This window comes from Lepisma saccharinum, chromosome 13, assembly GCF_977018435.1.
Source record: "Lepisma saccharinum chromosome 13, izLepSacc3.1, whole genome shotgun sequence".
Taxonomy (NCBI): Eukaryota; Metazoa; Arthropoda; class Insecta; order Zygentoma; family Lepismatidae; genus Lepisma; species Lepisma saccharinum.
In genome coordinates, this window is record NC_139241.1 from 13,749,348 (window position 1) to 13,768,795 (window position 19,448).

Consider the following 19,448-nt stretch of genomic DNA (forward strand, 5'->3'; position numbering starts at 1 on the left):
TGGTTTACCGCATCAATTCTTACTTATTGTATATATATATATATATTGAAGTGTGGCTCAAATAAAGATAGGAGATGAAGAGTCACTGGTATGTAGCAAATTATAATGTGAGAGGTTTACGGTTCATATCTACTACAAAAAGGCCCGCCCCGGTCAATGAAGGAAAAGCTGAGTTATAACTGAGTGAGAATGCTCTCTCCACACTTATCATACCTGCCCGTTGTTCTTGAAGAGTCCTGTCCTAGACGAATATGTAAGTCGTGTCCATAACTTGTCGGAGTCCGCACTTCGACTCTGACATTCGCTCCTCCCGTTATCCCGTACTAAGTGTGCGATCGAATTTATAAGTTGACTGAGAGACGTCCTTCCGGACTTCATCTTTTATACTGTTTCCGGACTAGACTCCTCAAGTCCTCTACCGGTGAGGTGTACTTTCGTCATCTTCCGTATAACCTCAGCACGTGAGGCATTGGGAAATGCAGCGCATTCTTGGGATAACTAGAGGCAGTCGACGGAGACGTCAGGTTAATGAACAGTGTAACGAGAACATTAAACGAGCCTCTTCTCTAACTACACTCATTATACCTCATCAATATATATACAAGGTGACTGGTAATTAGATGTATTCCCTGAAAGGGGTTAAAGTAGAGACAATTTGCAATAAATTTGACCATATGATACCCCATCCGAAAATTAGTAGTTTCGAATTTCTATTGTTTTTTTTAAAAAAATGACAATTTTCCACATAAAAAGATGAATTGAGAAAATACTTCTCATTGTATGGAACTTATTTCAGCGTTTTCTGATAGCTAACAAATAAGTGGTTCGTTAAAAAAAAGTTTTTCCCAAATAACAATCACATGTAAGTAACGGGTGGGTCTAAACTTACAAGTGATGATAAAAAAATGCACTCTTAGTTTACTTGGCAACGTATTAATAACAAAAATGGTATGACACGAAGCGTACAAATTACTTAAATTACTTCCTTGTGTCATCTGCTATCCAACAAGGTACAAATGTTGCTAACATTCACATTTGTGTACAAGAAATAATACTTCATTCATCTTCATGTGAATGGAATCAATGAACAATAAAATTAAAGAACATTACACGTCTTGCTCAAAGTGGGCACCTCGCTTGCGAATGCAGGCACGCAGGTTTTTACGGACATTTGGTCTCTTAACTCGTGATGTGATGGTGTCCTTGATGTGTTGACCAGCAGTTAAGATTCTCTCCCTGAGCTCCTCTTGCGAGTTTACCGGTGTCTTGTCATGTGGCTCCAAATGTAAAAGTCGCAAGGCGTCAAATCGATCGGGGGATCGAGCTGGGCAGTCATCATGCTGATAAATCATGTCACGTCTTGTAGCTAGAGGCACATTCTCCAACAACATTGCCATCCCGTTCCTCAAAAAATGTTCATAAGTGATGCCATTTAAGATTTGGGGCAGGAAAAATGGCTCGATCAAATGATTGTTGATGACGCCTATTCATACTTCTGCCTGGGCGTGCCACAGTGGCTGGATGAAAATTACCCAAAGAAATGGATTGGCCGAGGCGGCCCGATTCCCTGGCCGGCTCGATCCCCCGATTTGTAGGATTGCGACTTTTACATTTGGAGCCACATAAAAGACTTACTTTACCATTTTTGTTATTAGTACGTTGCCAAGTAAACTAAGAGTGCATTTTTTTATCATCACTTGTAAGTTTAGACCCACCCGTTACTTACATGTGATTGTTATTTCGGAAAAACTTTTTTTTTAACGAACCACTTATTTGTTAGCTATCAGAAAACGCTGAAATAAGTTCCATACAATGAGAAGTATTTTCTCAATTCATCTTTTTATGTGGAAAATTGTAATTTTTTAAAACAAACAATAGAAATTCGATTATCTCGAAAACTACTAATTTTCGGACGGGGTATCATATGGTCAAATTTATTGCAAATTGTCTCTACTTTAACCCCTTTCAGGGAATACATCTAATTACCAGTCACACTGTATACATGGGCGTCCGGAAGGGGGAAAGGGGGGCCGTGGCTCCCCCCTGAGAAATGAAAGTCAACCAAAAATTATGTATTCACACATATAATTTCATTTTAGCCACAATGATATGTGTTAATTATTGCATGATCACCATAAATTCAAATTTAAGCAATTTTTTTTTAGGAAACAGCAATATTTTTGGAGAAGATGTGCCTTGTTTGCCCCCCTGGAAAAAATACCTTCCTTGCGCCTCCCTGGAAAAATCCTGCGGACGTCCATGTATATATATATATATATATATATATATATATATATATATATATTACGCATCCCATCTAGATTAATTAGATACATCAATATATGCATGCAAAAACAGAAATCCCACAACTTCAAATTTTCCGGCAATTTTTATATTTTTTTTAAAAAAAAATCTTCCTTTTTACCTAAAATTGGACTCGGATTTTTCTGCGCCAAGGAACATTTCCCTTCCTGACTCTTCCAAACGCGCCACACAAATCAGAAAGGAACAACTTTTTTTTCTCCACCTGAGTTTGCGACGGTTGAACTGGCCACGTGGTTTCAAGTAGCGTTCAATCGGGGAAAACGATCAATGGCGTACATAAACCAGTCTTTAAGTTATTTAAATAGTTTAATTAAATTCTGGTTCAGAAGCTTGTTTTAATAGTTTGCATAATATATAATGAGTAATTACCCTAAATGTATAAAAGTGTATGAAAAATAGTTGGTTTACCTAAGGCTCAAGCAAATGTCCCTCCATCTAAGAATTTCCACTTCGAGCAATGATGATGGCACCACTAACCGAGTAGAAGTTAAATATTAGGGACATTCCACGAAAATTGGTCCTATACTCCATGTAATAACAAAATTAATTAATCTGAAAATTCTTAGTGTTTTGAATTGCATTAAGGTTTAAATGTTTGTGAATGCATATAATTTGCATATTTCACCAACAAAAATTATTAGCATCTGTAGCTTATATGCTTTACAGACAAATGAATTCAAATTTTGCTACGTTTTTAAAGCGTCACATGTGTAACACATTCTCGTTAATGCGCTTCATGCATTCAGGTTATGTCCTCATACTCAAGTTTTGTCATTTGCTAGCAGACACCACAAAGTGCTTCACAATTCTATGAAAGCATTTTATTATGAATATTTTAATCCAATCTCATGTCTATAACCGGCTACAGCGGGATTGCGCACACTTTTCCGGTTTTATCAGTGGTATCTGATAAGCCGTTGACAAGCTGTCACAATGTACAGGATTGCGCACAAAAAAATGAGGCGATGTTGTCAGATGTAAAATGTTCTCAAGCCGTTCTCACTTCTGTTGTGTTTGTTTGCGTGTGTGTATTTACTTACACGTGTTTTTGCTGTGTTTTGCCTAACCTAACCTATCTTGACTTGCTACTTTTACTGGTCAAATTATATTTTTTATTTAATCCTTAAGAGATTTACTATTTTATTTCTAATTTCTCTCTCTCTTCTTGTCTAAAGAAAAGAACAGTTTTGCGCACAGACTTTAAAGCTATCAAAGTGGCAACGTTCGATCAAAATCTGTGCGCAAAACAGGTCAGTGATATTTGTGCGCAATCCTGGATCTAAAGTGTGCGCAATTCTGTTGCGGCGCTATAACCTTCCATTTTGTGTGTGGAAAATCACACATGTAATGCTGAAATGCTCCATTAACGTTTCGTTCCAGCAATCATTATGCCCTGATCTCCCCATATTTGCCTTTCAGTTTTGTGCTACAAATGTCATTATCAGACTTTATCTTAATTTATTTCGTTCCAGCTCGCTTCATGACCCGCTGCACCCTGTTCTGCCTCCTGTGGGTGGCTACCAACTACATGTACATCCACTCCCTGCGAATACTCCAAGCGACGGACGTCATGGCCCTCTTCGCCACCAACGTGTCTTTCGTCTACCTCCTCTCCTGGGTCATCCTACACGAGCAGTTTGTGGGTGTTAGGGTGAGTGTACTAATATATTAGTTTAGCATCCACTTGTATTTTCTTTTTTGTGCGCTCTGAGTTATAAATAGCTGACGTCAAGAAGGAAACAGAAGTATGTTGTGTTCTGCCAGTTTCGATAAAATGATATTTCACGGTAATGCGTGTAATTTCACCTTAATGTTTGCAAAATTTATTCCACCTCAAGTATAAAACATGTCAGTCTATAGTAGCTTTATAGCTCTGTTCAGTTCTTACGGCGGCCGGTCCTAGTTCTGCCAAGGGAAGTGGGCAGCGGGGATTACGCAACAGACCAACCAGACAACAGCAGTGGCGCCGAGAGACACGACGCGGCAGAAAAAGCACTAAGTGAAACTCGTTCTACTGGCCGCTACATTTCCTATCGCGCTGGATTGGTCGCTTTCCCGCTCCCCACTTCCCCTGCCAGCTTCTAGAGCGCCCGCCGTAAGAATTGAAAAAGCTATAACACGAACCAAATCTTACTTTTAACATAATGATTAAATATTAAAAGCAAGACAGAGCAGGTATTGAAAATGAATGCACAGAGAGTGTGATGAGAGGAAATTCCCCGTTCTGGTTGCTATTTTTTTTTGTTCTTGGGGAGGAAGAATTCTATATATATATAATTTTATATCTTATCGGAAGCATCATTTATGCTAGCCATGTATATTTCTCAGAAGACTCATTAAAGAAATTTCTCTACATATATGTTTTGTTCTATTATTTTTCACATATCTGTATTTTGTATCTCATTCAAATTTTGTCTCAGATTTTTAATGCAAGATGTGACTACTTTCAGATAATGGCTGTTATTATGTGCGACACGGGAATAGCTCTTCTGGCTTATATGGACGGGTTAACCGGAAGTCCTACACTCGGGGGAGTAGTTCTGGCAGCAGCAGCAGCAGCTGGATCAGCAGTCTACAAAGTACGTTTAAGTTAAACCTTAAGAACATTCATTTAAGATAATATCATCCATATTTCTTCGAATCCAAGATTCCATCCAATGAAAGCTTTTGAGGAAAATGATACTCCCAATGTAAGGCGCACAGAAGTTCATACCTACATACAGTGGCGGCGATCAGGGGGCGAGGGGGGCAGTTGCCTCCTACTTTTTACCACTTTTGCCCCCCCCCCACTATGCTAAATGTTTCTACAAAGGGAAATATACTGTCTTTGCCCCACAGTTTTGGCACTTTGCCCCCCCCCCCCCCCCCGGGTTTGGAACCCAATCGCCGCCACAGCCTACATATTATGTTTAGAATTGCAAATTCTGCTGTTCTCCATAATGTCTTCAACACAATGCAGCTACACACTTTAAAAAAGTGTACACTATATTTGATACCTTTATGTGTATTCCTATGTAACAAATTCCACATACTTTGCAGACATTTATTTCAGTTGTTTTATGTGATTTCTCCATAGCATTTACAGCTATATACAGGGCTGTTGTCAGGCCTGTACCCAGGATTTTTTTTTAGATAGGAACCAGATCCGAAAATAAATGTTTATGTATATATACTGGATGATTCAAAAAGGACTTTACAACTTTGAAAGCATATTGAAATGTATTCAGATAACTTACAGAGTCGTTTGAGGTGCAATTGCAAAGCAAAACACATCAAGTTTGTCATACAACATTCATGTTGGGTCTATGTGGGTACCACTTGTAATGCGACCTGAAGTCGATTTCATTCCAAACTTTCACCAGTAAGTAAGGCGTCACTTCTGCAGCGGCGGCGTTAATCGAAGTCTCAGCTATGCAAGATCAGCAGGTAAAGGTGCAGTGGCGTAGCGAAAGTCTATGAAAGGTGTAAGGCCTCCTTAGATAAACCTGACCTGAATATTGGATAAAGAAAACCTAAAAACATTTTAACTAAATATAATCTATTTGAATCTAAGTCATGTGTGGGCACACTCAATTTCAAACACAAAATGCACACACTCTATGTTAACAATAATAGCATATGTATTACTTAATGAAAATTCTCATTTATACTATAACTCGATCCGACAATCCTTTAGTCTGAATACCTCAATCACGTCGTCGTAGAATCGGGAGTTTCTGGTCAATGTCTTTGGCAGCTCCTTTTCAATGGATATCAGTCCCAAGTCAGGTTTCCTTGCCTGAGTCTTGTGCTGCGTTGAAATGTATGAATCCTCTACAGTGCAGAAAACGACCTTTCCACCGACGAGCTAGAGGCAAGAACAGTGAGGAACAATTCTGTTAGTTTGTACACTTGTTCAACAGCTTCATTCAAATGGGTAGTATGCAAGTACTCATGAAGTTCAAACACACTCTTTACTCGATATTCGACTTCAGAATAAATTACCTGTAGCTCAACTTTCAACTGGTAGCAATTGAAAAATTTTGCATACAGCTTAGTTAAGGACACAAACTCTTCTTCTGGAAAGGTCATGTCATATTTTTATTCTTTTTCTTTCACTAAAAAAAGGAATTTGTGGGAAATGCGTAGAATACAATTTGCAAATGCAAGCAAATCATTCGAGAATATTACTTATTATCATGGTTACGATATTGCGCAAATTTTGAAAAGCATATCAAGCAACTTAGTGTAAGGAAAAGGTAAAAAAAATAATCTGTAAATCATAAAGCTAAGTATTACGCGCATGTTTTAACATTACGGGTAACTGGGATGCACGCGCCTAACTTTGCGGGCGCTGCCGGATCTAGGATTGCCAGACATTCCTCTTTTATCGTTAACTTCGCTGCTTCTAATGAAGGTAATATCCAACATTAAACCATCTCGTTTGTGAACTTAATAGTTAGTTAACACATTAAAAATGACACCCGTTTTGTTACACCTCCCGTCAAGCATTGTTGAAACAACACGGGAGGCGAATTTTTTTGTTCTCTTCCGACCGTGGCAAGCATATGAGTCATACGCAGCAGCAACCATGCCAGCGTAAGCTTCGCCTGCCTGGGGACAGAAATTCCCGCCAGTTAGCACCCACTCGTAATGCGCCTTACATCTGTCCCAGAATCGGGGTGCCCTGTCATTGGTTGAGAAGATACTACGTAAGCAAACACACCCACCATGGGAGAGTCCAAATCAATTCTTCCATTCACCTACACGTAAGTCCTCTCAAGAAGCCTTACAGAGAAACAACTCGAATCAAAACAAGTCCTCAATTGTTTCGTTAAAAGTTCTACTTGAAGTCTGATATTTCTGTGTGTGTTCAAGCGATAAATACGGGAATAAAATACGTTTTCTTCAATAATTTCAACTTGTAAGGTGGACTTACAAGCCTTACGTGGACACTACGCCGCTGTAAAGGTGGTACAAAAACCCGATCTTTAATGAAACCCCACAAGAAAAATCTTGCGGGTCAAATCTGGGGAGCGAGGTGGCCATGCAATCGGACCTCCATGACCAATCCACCAACCTTGGAATAGGGTATCAAGAAAATCTCGGACTTACGATACTCCGTACGAAACTTACGTTGCATTGCAGTTGCTGATTGCGTCTCGTGAAACCACAACACACAGCGAGAATGTTTCCCACCAGTAAAAGTAGCCATTTTCAAGAACAATGCTGACAGCGCTACTGGTGGGTGAGTTCGGTACTAATGGACTACGTGACTCAAAACTTGACGTGTTTTGCTTTGCAATGGCACCTCAACCGACTCTGTAAGTTATCTGAATAAATTTCTATATGCTTTCAAAGTTGTAAAGTCATTTTTGAATCACCCTGTATATATATGTGGGGGAGGGTGAAAGGGGATTACAAAATCAAAATAATTGGAAAGTTTTTGTTAGGTAATATATTTTATATAATTCTCGCTTTCTATTAATGTGATTGATTGAATTGTTTTATTTTACTTTGCGTTTTGTGCCTCTTGGCTAATTTGTGAAGATGGGGATGAGTGATGAAATGATGAAATTAATGAATGGACACTCACAAACACTTATGGCCAGGACGGGATTAGAACCTGTGGTCCCCGGGCTTGCATCGTAGAGCGTTGTGCTAACCACTCCGTCATGGAGCCAGGCTGAACAACCATGACAATTATATGTTTAAAAAATACTTATTTATAATATAAATGATACGTGTCAGCAATGATTATTAAAATAAAGAACATGTCTGAATGTTAGTTAACAAGCAAACACACAAAAACAATATATTTTTGCATCATAACTGCAGTTCGAAAAATCGAGACATGGTTCAATTGTCCCGACTAAATCGGAACGTTCGGTAGTCTTATTTACATCCATGGTTATAAAACTAAACTTACCAAATATTGCTCACTGCAGACTTCTGGAGCCTCTTCTCTCCACAAAAAAACGCATTAATTTATATCAGAACGAAATAGAAATTCTTGCAAAATTTTTAAAAAATTGTCAGTTATTTTCGTTGGTTTATATGGTTTCATACTGAAATTTTTCATAGTTCAAGGGGGGGGGGTCATGGCCCCTCCACTGGGTACGGGCCTGGCAGTTGTCTGCTTAACAATAGCATATAGGGGTAAACTGTGAGAACGGAACACTTTATTGAAAAGGCTGTAAAAAAGTATATGTTTGACAAAAATGGCTACAAATTAAGGTACATATCCTTTGAACGTTGACATATAACTTACACAAATGGAGACGTTACACACACAAAAGAAAAACTGGCAAAAATAAACAACTGTGAACCGACCCATTCTGCCCGCCACTGGGACACACTCGGTCCCTTTTTCCCAGTACTTGAATTGTAATGTAATTGTTGAACATTTATCTAGTAGATATGATATAGATATTATATGATAATTATGTAACCTTCTCACGTCCAAAATAAGTTTCATTGTGTGCAAATTTCACAAACTAAGATTGTCTCATGATTACTTCCAATTCCTGCGCATGAGTTGAGAGCTTACTTATGACAGATTGCACAGGAAACTAATCCTTTGATGGACTTTGAGTAAAAAGTCGTTGTCTAATCTTCACTTGATTACTCTGTTGTTTTCCTTGCCGATGGGCTGATGTTAGTTGTTGATTAATGCAATAACACACCAACATGGGGTAGAATGGAACCCTAATCCATTCCGCCCTGTCCTACACGGTTGCAATACATGCAATGTGGTATTTGTAGAGGGGATGGCGGGGAATTCCCCCCTCTGGATACTTGTGTCCCCCTCTCTGCTTCATAAATTTTATCCCTGGGGGGGAATGGTGTTGGTGGGGGAGATATTATTGGCAATTTCGTTACTTTTCCTACTTCGCCACTCAATTGCAACATTTTCTGTCAGACAACTGGAAGCTCCAATTGGCGAACACAGATTTGACCTAGCGCTGCTCTATTCCTGGAACTGTCAAAGAAGTGGCCAGGATTGAAGATCACCTCCCCTCTTTCCTTTTCTTTGTCCGCGGAATTTGGCAGGAAAATGCATGTGAAAGTTACAATTTGATTGTCACGTGACTCGACCTTGTCACCTCAGAACGTCTCAATTTGTATGAGTGGAACAATAGTACACGAAGCTAGCCTACATGGAATTTTTGACGCAAGCGCGATAGCCCTTTACGAAGTCATTTCTTAAAAAACAGTGTGCTTTTTTTTTAATAATGAGTTACATTTATTTGTGAAGGTAGAATGTTAGTGGGAAAAGTGAGCATTACGAGTTCCAGGCTCTGCTATATCAGGAATCTGCCTTCGAAATGAACGAAATCTGATAAAGCTGGTGGCAGTGAAGGCTGTGTTGATCAAAGGATCGGTTTTGAAAATTTGCAAGTGAAGGAGGTAGTGGTAAAGTGTTGAGTTTCTTTGTTTGTGCCCAGGAAAGATTTAGCAAATGTAAAATTACTTTCATTGCCTTTCATTGCCCACCTAACAAATTTTCAGAATTAGCAAGCTAATAGAACTTGTGTTAAGCTCCGGTCCTGAGATGAAAGTTAATGAGTAATTTTTATGATTTCGCAAATGTAACGGTAAATTAGCAAAGTAGCCTTGGGCGCTATTTTTATGTGGTAGAAAACTTTTTTTTGATTCTGCCTCCCCGCAATAGTTATGCCCAAGTTTGATCGAGATCCCCAAAAGTTAGCTCCCAGACTAGAATTCTGGCGGTGGGTGTCAAAATCTCACTTTAAAAACTGTAGGCAAAGTTCCGACTAACTGTTCTGATCATAAAGTGGATTTGGCCATTTCTTTCTGTCAAGATACAAATTTACATCGGCAATTTTTCATCAATTATTAAAAATATGTTTTGTTCAAATCTTTTTTAAAAAAGTTCAGTGACATAAAACGAAGTGTGGAGTGACCCCATTTACCAATTAAAATTGTCACTTGTAATAAAGTGGTTCCGGGTTTGATACCCGGTGGAGGCCCAGAGTGGTTCGGTTCCCACTTTAAAACTGTAGATCCAGTCCCGATTAGCCTTACTGTTCATCAAGGTGGACTTAAAACACCAAATCAACCAATATCATAATATATATAAATACATACATGTGTAATATATATATATCGGTATATTATATTAATATTATTACATATGTATTATATCGGGTCACGCAACAATATATAAGCATTATCTCATGCTGTCTCTAGACAGTCGGTAGAATCCCCCCACCCCCTCTGGAAATTTCTTAAATACCACACTGAGTACATGAGGTTATGGCGGGAAATGTCGGAGAAATATTAATAGTAAATATACAACACTGTAGTACAAACTATATCTTTGACATGAACATCAGGGAAGACATGTGTTACATGAAGCAATTTGTCATACCTTGAGAGTCGAGACGTGCAAAATGTTACACAACAAAACCAAGATTCCACCAAAACGAGTATGACACGACACTAGGCACTCAACATGGCGCAAACTACCTGCCAACATCTCGCTATGGATACTTGATTAGTTCCAGAGACTCTCGCTTGATTGCGCCCCCTTACGGAAAAATTAAGAGGAGAGTTCCGTTCTGCCCCTTGGTTTCATTCCACCTCAGGTTCCCCTGCCTTTTGCTTCAATGCATATACTTCTACTTTCGATTACTGTAGCCCTTATGTTTAAATGCAATCACTAAAATATTTGTTTTATACATTTTCATTTTAAGAATACCTTCTCTAAACCTCTTTTATGGCGGCAAGTATGGGTACATCATTATCATTATCACTACACACATTATCACACAATCTAAGTGTGCGACAGCCATAAAGACTTAGGAATATTAATAGACTCCTCTCTTATATTTGATGAGCACATTTCAGAAATTTGCAAAAGAGCAAAGAGGATGCTTGGTTATATATTTTTCTCATGAAAAGTTTTTAAAAAAGAAGATACCATTAATACACCTGTATAAAACTATAGTTCGTCCTATTCTTGAATATGATGGTTTCTGACAGCCACCAGTCACCTTCAAAATGTTGAATAAGTTCAAAAACATTTTATCAGGTTATTATGCACAAAGTTTAAAAAAAAATACTATGACCAACATTACTCGGAATGGTTAACACAATTGATCTACTGAAACCATAGAATGAATTTCTAGTAGGGAAATAATCTAAGAAAGAGTTTCTATACTGATTCAACTTCATCCAATGCCTATTGGCTGCTGAAGACCATATTTCACTACCATATTTTAAAATTGGATGAATAATATTCTTACGCAAATATATAAAAGTACTTTCATTTTTACATTTATTCCAGTTTCCAGGTCCAGAAGAAATACAAGGTGAGTCAAAAGTCAGGAACCATAGGACTAATGTGTATTTCAGGCGCTGACCAAAGACGAGCGTGTTGAAGTGGTTCTGCTGGCTAGAAGTCACAGTGCAAGAGACGTTGCTACATAATTCAACCGTCTGCACACTGCCAGTATCCTTGAAGCATATTCACGCTGCACTATGCGTGATTGGGTGTCTTATTGGGGTGTAGACGATTGAATTCTGTAGCAACATCTCTTGCACTGCGACTGCTAGCCAGCAGTACCACTTCAACACGCTCGTCTTTGGTCAGCAACTGAAATACACATTAGTCCTATGGTTCTTGACTTTTGACTCCACTTGAACATAACCTATCATTTTCTAAACTCGCTTACTAATTTCTGAAATATACCTATCAAAAGAAGAGTCAATTAAATTAATTTCTGTAATTTTACTGTTAGGGCAGGCTTGCACTTTGTTTTGATTAATATAGTAATTTGTAACACCATTAAGCCTTGTTTCCATGATATGAAAAACTCAATATGCTGATCAAGGCAGAAATTTATTTTATTACAATGAACTGGAATGGGGGACTGAAGATAAACAAAGAATGGAAGAAGGTGTTAGAAAGAGTGGAAAGGACAAGAGAGAAAGAGGAGAGATGAAGGAAGAAGAATGAAGGAAAAAGAGCGTGAGATAGAGAGTCCAACCACATTCACTTTCAGGTGAAAGTACAGTTGACAAGGGAAAGCCACCTGCTTGAATGTTCCAGAACAACTTTCTAATAGTCTGGAGGGGAATATTTTTGTATATATATCGTCCTGTTTTGTACCTTGTTACATTTGTACTTGATGCCGAGTCTGAAGAAGACCTTGCTAGAAGGTTGAAACATTACGTTTAGTTTATGTTTTATAATAAAATAAATTTCTGACTTGGTCAGCATATTGAGTTTTACATAGTAATTTGATAAAACGTATTGAATTTCCCTAAGTTGCCTTAATACTTAATACATGATGCTTAACAATAATAATGTGCATTTGACAAAAATAAAGAACTGATTGATTTCTTATCTCACAAACTAAAGGAAGAGAGTTTAATTCGACAACTTCTAGGTGTAACAAAATCATATTTTTTTCTTTTCATATCACTTTGCTTGTTTCTTTAAAACCTAATAATTTCCATCAATATTGTTCTTAGGATTCAGGTATGCTGTTAGGAAAGTGAGCTCTGATTCATTGATGTTCTTATTTGCAGGTACTGTTCAAGAAAGTAATTGGTGAAGCTACGTACGGCCAAGTGTCTCTCTTCTTCTCCCTCATTGGTCTATTCAATGCAGCTTGCCTTTGGCCACTGTGTCTAACGCTGTACTTTACTGGGGTGGAGACTTTCTGTTGGGAGAAACTACCTTGGCAGGTGTTACTTGGAGCCAGTGGACTCTCTCTAGGTGAGAACTGAAGTAGATTTTACATTGCATGTGCATCTGCGAGTAAACAATGACAGTCTACATCTATGCCGAGCAGTAGTTAGAGATTTCTGCATCTGAGAAACTTTAAACTGTAGGCCCAGTCTTGATTAGCCTATCTGCACATAAAGTGCACTTCAAACATTATTGCTTGCAATAGTAGTAATAATAATGTAAAGATGATTCATTTATCCTCTAAATATAACAGAATACTGATGTTTCTTAACTCCTTCCCTGCGGCGACCTTGAAGAAAAGTGCGTCCAAAAATAAATCATCCAATATATACGGGGTGACTTGTAATTAGATGTATTCCCTGAAATGGGTTAAAGTAGATACAATTTGCAATAAATTTGACTATATGATACCCCGTCCGCAAATTAGTAGTTTTCGAGATAATCGAATTTTTATTGTTTTTTTTTAAATTACAATTTTCCACATAAAAAGATGAATTGAGAAAAAACTGCTCATTGTATGGCACATATCTCAGAGTTTTCTGATAGCTAACAAATAAGTGGTTCGTTGAAAAAAAAAAGTTTTTCCCAAATAACAATCACATGTAAGTAACGGGTGGGTCTAAACTTACAAGTGGTGATAAAAAAATACACTCTTAGTTTACTAGGCAACGTTTTAATAACAAAAATGGTATGACACGAAGCGTACAAATTACTTAAATTACTTCCTTGAGTCATCAGCTATCCAACAATGTACAAATGTTGCTAACATTCACATTTGTGTACAAGAAATAATACTTCATTCATTTTCATGTGAATTTCCTTAGAAGCGTGCTATCTGGGCCGCTGTTACTCACACTTCGGTTGTTACATGTTACATTGTACACCAACTAGAGGACAATACTTGTGTTATCACGTAAACAAGTGATACAAATGTGAATCATGCAGCCCAGTAGATGGTAGTGACATGACGCTCACTAGATGGCAGTACCTAAGAGTTTATCTCAGGTTGGAAATGGCTGATCTACATAAATCTCCTTTGCGTAGCCTCGCAACGAAATCAATAAGTGATAGAATAGGTGATAATGTTGTTATTGTGCTGTTCAACAATGGCTGCATTCGAGAATGAAGAATACACTGATATATTGTACTGTTACGGGTTTTGTGATAGTGACGCAGCTGCAGAACGAAGAAAATACGAGCGTCGTTTCCCTAATCGCCGTTTACCAGACGCGCGAGTGTTTTGTACGACGTACCGGCGCATCCGGGAAACCGGTTCGTTTCGACGACGGCAAGGTGATGCAGGCAGACCTCGCGAGTTTGCTTTTGAAGCGGAGGAGGGAATATTGGAGTCTTTTCAAAGAGACCCCACTACTTCGACGAGAGTTGTGGCCAAGCAACTTGGCATGGGTCAGTGGAAAGTGTCGTTCACTTTGCATACGGCACGGCTTTATCCATACCACTACACACCCGTGCATGCTCTGGAGGAGAGAGACCCTGCCAGGAGGATGGATTTTTGTAGTTTTCTAATAAACGCTGATCTCGAAGATCCAGATTACCTCAGCAAGATTTTATGGACGGATGAATCAATGTTCGACCGGAACGGTGTAACCAATTTCCATAATGCGCATTATTGGGCGCCAAAGGGCGAGATCCCGAAAAAAGTCAAAGGAAAAACCAGTCAGAGGAGATCCTCATTGAATGTATAGATGGGTTTTATCAACAATCATTTGATCGGGCCATTTTTCCTGTCCCAAATCTTAAATGGCATCACTTATGAACATTTTTTGAGGAACGAGATGGCAATGTTGTTGGAGGATGTGCCTCTAGCCACAAGACGTGACATGATTTACCAGCATGATGGCTGCCCACCTCACTTCTGCCTGGGCGTGCGACAGTGGCTGGATGAAAATTACCCAAATAAATGGATTGGCCGAAGCGGTCTAATTCCCTGGCCTGCTCGATCCCCCGATTTGACGCCTTGCTACTTCTGCATTTGGGGCCATATGAAAGACTTAGTTTACAAGACACCTGTAAACTCGCAAGAAGAGCTCAGGGAGAGGATCTTAACAGCTGGTCAACACATCAAGGACACCATCACATCACGAGTTAAGAGAACAAATGTCCGTAAAAACCTGCGTGCCTGCATTCGCAAGCGAGGTGCCCACTTTGAGCAAGACGTGTAATGTTCTTTAATTGTAATGTTCATTGATTCCATTCACATGAAAATGAATCAAGTATTATTTCTTGTACACAAATGTGAATGTTAGCAACATTTGTACCTTGTTGGATAGCTGATGACTCAAGGAAGTAATTTGTACGCTTCGTGTCATACCATTTTTGTTATTAATACGTTGCCTAGTAAACTAAAAGTGTATTTTTTTTATCACCACTTGTAAGTTTAGACCCACCCGTTACTTACATGTGATTCTTATTTGGGAAAAACTTTTAGTTCAACGAACCACTTATTTGTTAGCTATGAGAAAACGCTGAAATATGTGCCAATGAGCAGTATTTTCTCAATTCATCTTTTTATGTGGAAAATTGTCATTTTTTTAAAAACAAGAAACAATAGAAATTTGATTATCTCGAAAACTACTAATTTTCGGACGGGGTATCATATAGTCAAATTTATTGCAAATTGTCTCTACTTTAACCCCTTTCAGGGAATACATCTAATTACAGGTCACCCTGTATATTGTTTCCTCCTTCCCTTATTTGTTATTTTATTATTTAATTACCGGGATCTAAGTATAGGGTGAAGAAAAGGGACTAGCGAGAGGTTGTGTAAATAGGCTCAGACCTTTATAAGTTCGGAGTGACGCCTCCGTCCTCCAGGTACATACCTGCGCTCTTTCTTCCACGATGTTTACTCACTCAAACCAAATCCAAAACTGATCACGAAATTTCCTTCCGATCTTCTCAGATCGGTTCGGTTGCTTCACTATACAAATTCCAATACCCGTCGATTCAGATCCGTCTGTCAGGCTGGTACCTTTCCACGGACGAGGCAAGTAATGGAATTTGTAAGGTCTGCATTCCAAACCGACGAGAACATCCTGTCTCCGTAATGTTTCGTTTTCAAGTACACCTTCTAATTTTTACCTACAAGTCAACAATATAGCCCCAATCCTACCACTCACTGAGTCACTGACGTAAATGTTCTCAATGAAGGAAGCCCCGGAGGCGAAAAATACCCGATTACGACCCCCCATGAAATCGTCCGAAAAGACCGAGAAAATTAAAAAATCACCCAAATAGCCCTTTTTTAAGGTTGAAAATGCCCTTTTTTCACGTCACTAGCAACCGTTTCCAGGGGCATTTTTTTGCAGCACACATTGTTTCCTTCAATTCTTAATTGTCGAGATACATTATATTTCTCACAGATCAATAAGAGAGGAATCGACTCCTGGTTAGAAGAGGTATTTCAAACAAGGGTGACCTCTACTGCATAAGGAGTTTCAGCCCAGATACAATTACGCATAGGTATATTAGTAAACTCAATGCGAAAATATTTACATCGTCCTTGTTATAATTAAATGTTTAGAGGTATAATATCAAACAATTATTTAGAGAGTTTGATGTGCTTGTTGTTCACCATGGAAACGGACGTTGCTAAGGAACTTAAAGAAAGTTTATTATCATTCCGAACTACTGTAAGTGAATTATGCTAGACTTTTCGTATTTCAAAATTCAAGCGTCAGAATTTATTACAGAGGCAAGGTAGGAATTTGAGGAAAATAAAGGAAAACAATAATTTTCCAATTACGTTTAAAAATGTGAAAATAACAATAGACGTAAATATTGCATTTCCAATTTAGTGTCGCTATTAAATTCTTTTATGCAAGACATCCAGCTAATAATCTTGAAACGGTTATTACTTACTCAGTTTATTATTAAGAAAATAGACAATGATACTTTGAATATTTGTGCCTTATTAGAGCCCATACACAAATAAAGTTACTTTCTAAACTTTTCAAATTAGCGAACTTAAAACTTGTTCCCCTTCATCCAATACAACATTCAGACATTTTACCCCATCTATAATATGATTACGCCCACAACGTGGCCGAAGGTCACGCATGCGAGCGTACACGACACGTCGAAAGTACGCGAGTCTATATATAAATGCAACCGCAAATTCGATTCATCATAAATAATGTAAAAAAAGTAACTATAAAAAGACTTTCCGCAAATTGAAGCTAAGGAAAACACTCTATATAGAGGCTCTGCCGCAAATGAACATTCCATATTAGGTAAGGTGAAATGTAAAGTTCCCCCTGCATACAGCAACATACCATAATTGGAGGTAGGTGATGTGATCAGCACCATGCTCCGGCCGCCTTTACCCTCCAGGGTTGCACCCAGGTACCCATTTATTCAAGGCTGAGTGAGACCCGGAGCCACTTTATGCACCCACCCCAAGAATCGAACCTGGGTCTCCTGCATCACAGTTAGACACCCTAGCAACTAGACCAACGTACCTCTAATTCCATATTTGCCAAAAAATATTTTTCAGGAACTGACAAATCATCAACAATGGATTGTTTGATTGCCAATAGGTCACACAGACTAATAAAAGCATAAAAGACTGGTGTCTATAAAAATGACTTGCCGCAATACAGGAACTGTTAAGTTTGAAATACCGTCTACATATAGATACTCTGCAAAAAAGGCCAATTCTTGGAGTCTGTATATAGCTTCACTGGAGTTAATGAACTAATGTAACTACACTACATACCATTGTAGTAACTTTATGAAAATATCAAACCTGTATTTCCCAATTTCGACTGTCTTGGATGTTAACCCTTTCCTCCATCTCTGCAACATACTTTAGTTATCAATTGGAACCTTGCATAGCATGTAACCATAAGCAAGTCCTATGCAATACCTGTTTTAAAAAATAAGTACGTATAAACTTGAGGTAAACCTTACAGAAATGGTTGCATTGGGAATAAAGTGAGGAGAGCTTCCTTCCAAACTAGCAATAATGTTAATATTATAAGATATCAATATTTTCATAGGATGCAGTAGTATTTACTATTTTCGAAAAATTTCTCATTTTGTTTGTTCCGTTGCACTTTTTGCCTAAGTGCTCAGGTCAAATGCCTCCTTTGCCCCCTTGTAACTACAGCTCTGCATCTATGTACTGGCAATGTGGACTATATAATACATGTAGGCAATGTGATCTGATCTCCTGATCAAACATGTGATCTGTGGTGATCAGTCAGGTTAGATCAGAGTTTGTGTCGAATGTTTTGAGAGCTGACATAGTTCTCATCTTCAGGGAATATATATTTGTTATTATCATTTATTTTATTGACCATTTTATTCATCATAAATATATTAATCATTTTATATTGATTTCAATAAGAGAAAGACTTCGTGAAATGACAGAGAAACATGGGAGCAATATCATAGACAGCAATTATTTCCTTATGCATATTTACTAGATTTCGCCTTCACACACTTAAACAAATAAACATTTTCAGAGATCCACTTTGCAATATGAAAACTTAATTTTTAATATATTACAACTTTACAATAATTCACTTCGAACATGATCAATGTTAAGTGGTAAAGAAGGTCCCTCAGCCTTAAATTCATCATGGAAAATAAGACAAAGTAATTAAGTAATAAATAAAAATGAGATATTGTATCCACAATTCAAATTAAATGTTTTAGAAGGTTTTAGATATTTTATAGTAGGGGATAATATGTGGTGCTACTTTTAATGAAAGGTAAAAATGTAGTGTTCACTAGGATAATATTATTATTGTATGTCATATCATATTATTCACTGTTATTATTTTGACACATCCTGCATCAGCAATCAAATAAAACGTTATTACTATTGATTTTATAATCAACCTGTATTAGGTTTTATACTGTGCTCAACACTTAAAATAAAAATAATAAACGATTATAACAGCCCCCCACTCCCTCTTTGCCATCACTCACCTCCAGGAAATGATACCATAGAGTGAAGACACTTGCTGTGTGCAATTTCTCTGTTTCATGTAAAGCAATAAATACGTGAGTGTACTGAGTTCATCTTAAGTATTCACTTACAGAAAGTATCCTCTATTTATCCAAATTTCTCATTACAACGTTGAATTAATAAAACCTTTATTTAATCTACATCCTTAGTAAATAAATTATAGAATTACAAAATGCTAAACAAAATTAAGACTTAATTTTCTTTTTTCAGCCGCAAATTTACTAGGCAACTTTGGTGTTGCTGTAACATATGACTTGTTCATCACCTTGGGCCTTATAACAGCTGTACCAGTATCTGCAGGTAAGGTCAATGCTTATAATAAGAATTCCATGATTGGATTAAGGAGAATGGTGAAAGGGTAACTGCCCCCTCCCCCCCGGATGACTTAAATCAGAAATAAGTCACCAGTTATTGTAACAGTAA

At 37.9% G+C, this 19,448-nt stretch overlaps 1 protein-coding gene across 4 annotated transcripts in view; it reads left to right on the top strand.

The window, feature by feature from the left end:
• LOC145997181 (solute carrier family 35 member F3) overlaps window positions 1-19,448 on the top strand; it is a 242,637-nt gene that overhangs the window by 196,801 nt on the left and 26,388 nt on the right. For all 4 annotated transcript variants that reach the window (XM_083133888.1, XM_083133889.1, XM_083133890.1 and 1 more), the window contains 4 exons: window positions 3,798-3,976; window positions 4,776-4,904; window positions 12,865-13,054; window positions 19,236-19,325. In XM_083133888.1, the coding sequence (XP_082990014.1) occupies window positions 3,798-3,976; window positions 4,776-4,904; window positions 12,865-13,054; window positions 19,236-19,325 (588 nt within the window). The remainder of the gene's footprint in view (window positions 1-3,797; window positions 3,977-4,775; window positions 4,905-12,864; window positions 13,055-19,235; window positions 19,326-19,448) is intronic.